Source organism: Acanthisitta chloris, unplaced genomic scaffold, assembly GCF_000695815.1.
Source record: "Acanthisitta chloris isolate BGI_N310 unplaced genomic scaffold, ASM69581v1 scaffold10316, whole genome shotgun sequence".
Lineage (NCBI taxonomy): Eukaryota > Metazoa > Chordata > Aves > Passeriformes > Acanthisittidae > Acanthisitta > Acanthisitta chloris.
This window is the reverse complement of record NW_008679752.1, coordinates 12812-20613: the sequence shown is the minus strand read 5'-3', so window position 1 is coordinate 20613 and position 7802 is coordinate 12812. Positions and strand designations below refer to the sequence as shown.

Sequence of the window (7802 nt, the reverse complement as noted above, 5' to 3'; positions counted from 1 at the left end):
AGCCCAAGGAGTGTGCTGTGGCAGCAAAAGGGAGCCAGGATGTCTGAAGTAGCAAAAACTGATGAATTAACTTTGCTGGGTGAATGCTCTTCATTTTACTGCTGAATGTGACTGGCAAACACGCTTCATTTGGGCAGAATTTTTAGAAAGTACATTTTATGAGGTCAGCTATAAAATAAGACTGTAGAAAGCCTTCAAGATATCAAACTAGCTGCAGCTCTATAAATTAGAGAGATCAATCAATACTGCCAGTCCAAAACTACTTGAAAGTAAGACAGGTCTTTAACTACAGTCCAAGTGAAAACCAATCTCATTTGGGTATTGCTTGCTCGTGTACTTGTCTAAGCACAGCCAGTACTTTTGATTTTTTTCATCATAGTTCTGATGAAACAGAGGGTGGAAAACTTTTCCTGGTCACAGGAGATAATTTTAGCCAAAAAAAAAAAAAAATAAAAAATAAAAAATTCCCAAGCAGAGCTGTTTGCAAATTTTACTTTCAAAAGATGCAGCAATTCCACTCCTCATCTCAGTTACCACTTTCAGCAAAAAATAAAGTCATAAAATTTCTTTCCCACTTAAAATGCAGAATAAACCATGAAGTAAATGTCAAGGTCAGTGGCTGAGTACCACCACTAAGGCTGTTCCCTTTCTAAGAAGCTGCACCAAAGGAATTTCACCTTTATTTCTTTGACAATGAAGAGTATACACAGATGTATAAAAACCAGAAGTGATGCAAGAACAGCAATTGTTCCAGGAGCTGCACATCCATCTCACATTTACATGGATAAAGCATTTGCAACTCCATGAGAACTTAGAATCAAGAGATATGTAGTGAGTTTATCCCACTTTATGCAGGAAGCCCAACTTGGCTCAGACTCCATAGAATTTTAGGGGTTGGAATGGACTTTACAGATCTAGTCCCAATGCAGACTTTTCAGTAGTGTCCTTGCCTCCCCAGCCCAAAATTGATCATGCACTAAACTGGTCTTAAGCAACAGTAGGAGCTTCAAGCAAACACAGTTTCAAGGTCATTACAATGACAGGGAAAAGGACTAGTTCTGTGGCTGGTGACAGCCTGGTGATAAGACAGAAATCTCTGGAATGAGCTGAGCTGGCTGTTGTCTGTAGGAGGCAGAGCAGGGAAGCCAAGTGTTACAGCTAACTCACAAGAAATCTTTACAGATTCAAGGTTAAATACCAGAAGTCAACATTCATCATTCACTCAGGAGGAAGACAGCCTTGCAGCTCTGTAGTTTTTCAAAGTGATCAGCCCTTAGTGCCACCCAGTCAAAAAATTTGAGACAAGTTTCCAGAAAAGTCAGAGCATGACTCTCCCTCCCTCAGGGGATGAATCTGGGAACAGGCAGCAAAGGCATAAATCCAGAGGTTTTCTCTGTAATGGATGACAAAGTAGAAGGAAAAACACCTGCACAGCCTAAAGTCACAGACCACACTCAGTGGCTCACAGAAAGAGACTGAGGTAGTGACTGGAAGGATACCAGGTCCAAACTACCTACTAGAAGTAAAACCACTGGATCCCAACAGGAGAGGACACACTAAAATGCATTTCACAGATCGATGGAGGAGGAGGTGAATACTTGTCTCATCATTTGTTCAGGACAAGCCATTAACAAATCCTTGAATGACCTGGAAAGATCTTTCTTTCTTTCATCCCACAAACCCAATACTCTTCTTTAAATGCATCATCCCCTTTAAGTGTTAGACAGCCAGGCCATGTAAAACACTGCTACTGCTCCCCACTGGCACATGTGCTCCAGTGCAAGCACTACTGAGGCCACTGGGAAGGAGGAAAACACTCACCCTATCACTGCAGACACAGCTGGAGTCAAAGCACCAGACTTGAGTTCTCGCACATTCACCACCTGAGGAACGTTTTTCAGAGTTGATTCAGTCAGGGAGGTGCTTACAGCTATAAGGAACAATAAAAAAAGGGGAGAGAAAAAAAAAAAAAAGATGTAAAGGCAATCTCCATATCAAGTATTTCATGAATAACTCTAAAACAAATCCATCCAAGTTTCTAGAACATATGTAGTGTATCCAGCTCAAAGCATTTGTACCTCAGACTCCACTAAGGACACTAAAGAAGTGAAGTGTTCTATATAGTTGGAATGATATTTGGGGTTTGCTGACCAAATCTAATTATTCTTACCTCTCTTACACATATTGTAACATCTCCAGTTAAGAGAAATGACCTGTGTGGTGACACTCCCAGCCTCTGCTAGAATTCATGTCACTGGTTCACCTTCTGCACTTCTGCTCTCTTTGGGCAAGGAAAACAAACTAATCCAATTCCTCTGCCAGTACCTGAGTTTTGTTTCTTTTCTGCACTGATACTGCAGTACTGGGAAAGCACCAAGAAATGTCTAAAACCAAACAGGAATAGCTTAGATTGGGGAACCCGTCAACTCAAAACCTTACAAGCACATCCAAGGCTTAACTCAAAGTAACTTTTCATTACTAAAATCGTTTTACAATTCAAATCTATAATTGCATAGCTAATAATGAACTGTTAATTAATATAGGCTAGTGACATCCTTTCTCTCCAAGGGAATTTCCTGCACACAGATCAGTGGTCTCAGATCTCATTGGCATTTCTGCCACTGCACAGATGAGAAAGGCAGAAGACGACTGAGTTTCTCAGGCATTTTGTACTAGTAGCTTACAGGAAGAAGAAAGACAAAGAAACACTGGATAGCTCAGAGGTGCAAGAACTACAGATCTGCATTACATTTTGTTCGATGATCTCCTCTGAGAGCACTAAATTGCTGTGAAAGCCACATTCAGCTGCTCAGAGATCACTTGGGCAGTTAGCCATCCTCTTACCTGGGGACTGGTTAGCAGCCATCTGCCTCCTCAGAGCTGCAGCAGCAGCTGCCTGTGGTGCTGGAACAGTGACAGTGGGAGCAGGAGCACCATGTTTCACAGTCTTTGTTGCTAGCATTGTACTGTCTGCTCCTTGTGGTATGATTCTGTTTGAAGACGTAGGCACTAAAAAACAAATGAACAATCATATTACAGTTCACTGTATCTCTACAAATCAGGAAGCCTTTGAAAGCCTTTGCTGACTGCAGTTCCTCTAAGCACACAGCTTCCTTCTGACAGGACTGATGCACAGGCCTTTCAAACAATCAACACAATCTGTCCCTGGCAGCTTCAGTAGATCCTAAGGAATTTAGCAAGTCTCAGTAGATGTCATTGACCTTCAGTTTGCTGTTACAGACACTGCTGCTGACACCTTATTTTTCTCTCTGGCTACAGAGATTAAAAAACCTCTCTCAAACAAAGAAAACAATGTATGCAATTACAGTTCTCACTGTCCCTGCTGGGCTCAGAACTCCTAACCCTGGCCACACCAAACACATTAGGATTTCACTTTCCTAGTCTTTGGGCAGTATTTTAGGCCAGTAGAATCTGAAAGGAACAGGCTATCACAAAAACACAGTCAGTGAGCCAAGGGGTTTTAGTGCTTTCAGCTCATGAGGTAACAATGCCACTCTGCTAACTGCTCCTGGGAACTTGGCAATGCAAACCTGTATCCTGCAATCTCACTTCTCCAGGGCCTGAAGCACTGGCAGTGGATACAGTGGTTAAAGATAGCCACAAGAACACAATCAGAAGAGACACTGCAAATACAACTCACACAAAGTACCCAGGGAGAGGTGCTGTTTCCCAAAGGATGGAGACTGGGCCATCAAACCAGGCTGGATAGAGGGAGTTCGGACCACGGGAGCATGACGAGGAACTTGGACTGGAGCAGCCTCTTCTTCCTGGTCCACTGCTTGGGAATCATCATTCTCCAGCGACTGGGAGACTGAGGATGTTGAGCTGACTTCATCCAAATCTTCATAGTATCTTGTGGACAAGAAGGCAGATCTGGACAGACTTGCTGCAATATCAGAAACAAGACTCTGTGTGTATTAAGTTGAGGGAGTCATTCAGCCTAACAGCCACAACAGAGACATTCTATTTTAGGATGCTCTTCTACTACCTTGTTTTAATCCTGCATTGATAGGATTTGGCTTCCTAACTGCCAGGAAAGGCAACCTTCAACCAGACAATAAGTAAAGGAAATTCTTACTGAGGGCAGGTGGAAGAAGAGAAAATAAGTAGGGGCTGAGGAGTGAGAAGCCAAAAGCCAACTTCACAATTGCTTGCTGTCCCACAAGCAGCTACAACACCCTCCTGGAAAGCATTTCAGACTTGTACAGTAACTAAAGGTTTACCTGGAGCTGTAGACCTAATTGGTGGAGTTTTCCTCTTGGCTAGGAAATTCCTCAACTGTGCCTGTTTCACTGGGGATAACTTAGCTGGAAATGGAAGACAGTAATTAGCCTATAATCAAACTGCAAGTCAAAAGAAAGTAATTCACATTTATGGTGTGAGAGGCAGGAAGACAGAATAAATTACCAGGTGCTTTAGGCAGAGGTTTGGCATGTGATTTCAAGGTAGTTTTCATCAAGGCGTTGCGCAGACTTTCAAGGTCACTGTCAAAACTGGGACAAAGCAGAGGAGTGAAAAACCATCAGCAGCAGAAAAAAACCAACCACATCAGGAACAAAAGTGAGCCAAAGGAACCACTACAACCATTGGTCTATTGGCTCATCTAGATACTGTGCTATATAAAAACATGCATCTTTAATTATTTTGGAAACTTTACGAGCCATTCTCTTCCTCCCCTGAAGTCAGACAGACAATGTACCTCAGCCTGGAGTCTCTCTTATCCCATTAACCTAGAACTTTTAGGGGATATTTCTGATGACCATCGAACAGTGTGTCACAATATAACCAATGACCTTCTGCACTACCTGGGTATAGTTGAGCATAATTTTTAGGACATCCTACCCTCTATCACATGTCTAGAAAACATCATTCTTTGGAGGATTCACCCTTGCACATTACTGGGGGCAAGAGGAGTGTCAACAGCAGTCAGGAACTGGTGTTTCACATACCTCTGAGCACTGCTGAGGGATGTGTCACTGGGAACACTCCACTGAGAGGTCTGGTTGTACAGGCGGAGCTGCTGCAGGCTGTTCACCAGCTGGTTCAGTCTCTTCCTCTGGTGGTTGATGATTTCCTGGTTATTGGCCAAGGTGTTAAACAAAGTCTCTCGCTCAGGAACCACCAAACGCCTGAAGAGATCACATCAAGGGACAGGAATAAGGACCATTCTGTATGTCTGGTCACAGGCAGGCAAGCAAACACAGAGGTTCTGGCTACTCAATGAGGTCAAACATGGTTTAGTTTGAAGGCCAAAGCAATTCAGTTCATCTCAAATATTTCTCCTTTGGACATGCTGCTGGTTTATTCATTTAGCTCATTTACTTTGAGATGTTTTACCTATAAGAAAGGTTTCATTAGCTACCACCAATGGATTCCTACAAAGCTTACAGGTTGGGTTTTTTTCCTATAAGCACTATTTCCACTGCACACACAGACACAGCAAGCTTGTAACACATAAAACCACAGTCTGAACCTATAGCTCCCATTAGGTGTCTGAGTCAAGCTTCATTCCCAGACTCCTTGAAAAAGGTGGTACTGTATAATGGAAAAGTTTTTGTCTATTGATTAGAAACTAACGACTCCTTGAAAAAGGTGGTACTGTATAGTGGAAAAGTTTTGTCTATTGATTAGAAACTAATTCCCAGTTCACTGATGTGTCCCTTACAGTTGTTCTGTACACTGATTTCAGTTACTTACTTCTGCTTTCTCTTTTCTTCCAGGTGCCGATCCCACTCCAAATCCAGAACGTCGTTCACATCCTGAACAGCAAACTTCACATACTGGTGCAAGCGCCGAATTTCCTACCACGCAAAATAAAGCCAGCTTTTAATTCACCTCAGAAATCCCAGTTTAAAAAGCTGAAGACTCTTTGGGCTCTTTCAATCAAGCCATGCAGCACTTCTGCCTGGAAAGTTTTACTAGCACGAGAGAACGTGGTGAGAATTTACTTATCCATCAGTGGGGCACACACAGAGCTTGACTTGGACATTCTATCCCAGCTCTCAACTAGCAATAATACTTTCCATAATATTTGCAAAACACTGCCAGGTCTTTACAGGAAGACTTTTACAAACACCAGGCATTACACAAAACAATCCTTATTTCAAATGTCATTTCCAGCACATGAGTCATTTGCTCCTATTTTACAATGTTGAAACTTCTAACAATTACAAGTGATCAAAGCTTTGCAGGCTACTCACAAGGCTGTAGGACACTGACGTTCACAGACTATGATTCATGAAAGCACTCACAAATGCTCACAACTCCCACGTTAAGGCAAGGATTTAATTTGAGGTTTATAGGTAGGAAAGAAAAAGAAGGAAAAGAAAAAGCAAGAACAGAGAGTAAAGTGACTTATCCATGACCACATGGTTGCACAACTGCCACAGCTAAGCCAGAGACCTCTGGCCTCAAGCCCTGCTCCCTAAACAAACCCAGAGCTCAGTCTCATTGCTGCCATCCCTTCGGCCTGTCACGGCACGGCCGTGCCTTGAACTCCAACCTTGTGAAATGGAAATGGAAACTGCAGTTGGTTTTGGCTTATCTCAACAGAATGTTCACTTAAATACAATGATGAAGCAGCCAAGGAGCACAGCTTGGGAAAAAAAACCACTGCAAATGTTTTCAGGATAGAGCATGAAATTCTAGTGTGACATCCCCCACCTAAAACCAAATTCAAAGGGGCTTAGTGTTACATACCTATAAGCACAGGTTTCCTCCCTCCAGCAGCTATGAGCACTATACAGCAGCAACTCTCTGGGTACCAAATCAATATGGATGGACATCAGAAAAGTCTCAAGCTCTTTAAAACTACATTGAAAACTAATACATGAAGCTGACTAAGGGAGCTTTTCTCACCCAGGAAACTGGGGATGCTGACCAAACGATTTTTTCAGACTGAGCAAAACTTAAAGATAGTCAGAGCTGTCTCACAAACTTCCAGAAAGTTGACCTGAAAGTTCTCTCATTACATTCCAATCCATTTCCACTCCTCTCCCACTGTGTTATTCTTTCCTCATGATCCTCTCTCTAGAAGAGAGAAACATGCATTTCAAGTTTACCATCTCTCTGGAGTCACAAGCATAAGCTTGAAAAGTCACAGAGACACACTGGACATCAAAGCAGGATGCAATTAAGGCTGTGAATCAATCTGCAGAATCCAGGTGAAGATTAGAAAACAGACCTCCAATAAATTACTTCATGTCAGCTGATTTCTAATAACTACATGCTCTTGATACCTACTGCCACAAAGATGACATTCAATTATGCCTTCAGTCTGCCAGTCAAACCTCTTGAGAGGAACTTATCAGTGTATGAAAGACCAAATATCATTTGTAGGGCACATTCACTCTGTTTTGCTTAGGGTTAAATAGCCTTCATCACCAGAGCTGTAACAAAAAGTGCTTCACCCCTACTTTCTTTCATGTCTTTGAAAGCCTCTTTATGTACTGCTGGTTATTTTCCTTTGTGCCCCAGCTTTTAAAATATCATTTAGCTTTATGCTCTGCCATCCATGAAATTAACCACACAATTCAGTAAGTCATAATAAATCATCAACTTGTTCCATAAGGCACTTGCTGAAGATAAAAATAATTCCAAAAACTCTTCTGTAAAGTGTAGAAAAAAAAACCCAACATTCTTTTAACTGAAATCCTAACTCTTCTGTAAAGTGTAGAAAAAAAACCCCAACATTGTTTTAACTGAAATCCCTCAGCAAACACTACAGGGCTGAGAAGGAACAGGATGTCAAGAGTCACATTCTAAGCTCAGAATAGACTTGG

General features: G+C 42.0%; 1 protein-coding gene across 1 annotated transcript in view; it reads right to left on the bottom strand.

Moving 5' to 3' along the window:
• The window catches only part of NUP214 (nucleoporin 214kDa), a 39027-nt gene that overhangs the window by 19259 nt on the left and 11966 nt on the right, over positions 1 to 7802 (bottom strand). The window contains exons 18-24 of the mRNA XM_009077434.1: positions 5719 to 5822; positions 4971 to 5150; positions 4429 to 4514; positions 4245 to 4328; positions 3662 to 3907; positions 2845 to 3009; positions 1822 to 1930 (exon numbers count right to left, since the gene is read on the bottom strand). Coding sequence (XP_009075682.1) covers positions 1822 to 1930; positions 2845 to 3009; positions 3662 to 3907; positions 4245 to 4328; positions 4429 to 4514; positions 4971 to 5150; positions 5719 to 5822 — 974 coding nt within the window. The remainder of the gene's footprint in view (positions 1 to 1821; positions 1931 to 2844; positions 3010 to 3661; positions 3908 to 4244; positions 4329 to 4428; positions 4515 to 4970; positions 5151 to 5718; positions 5823 to 7802) is intronic.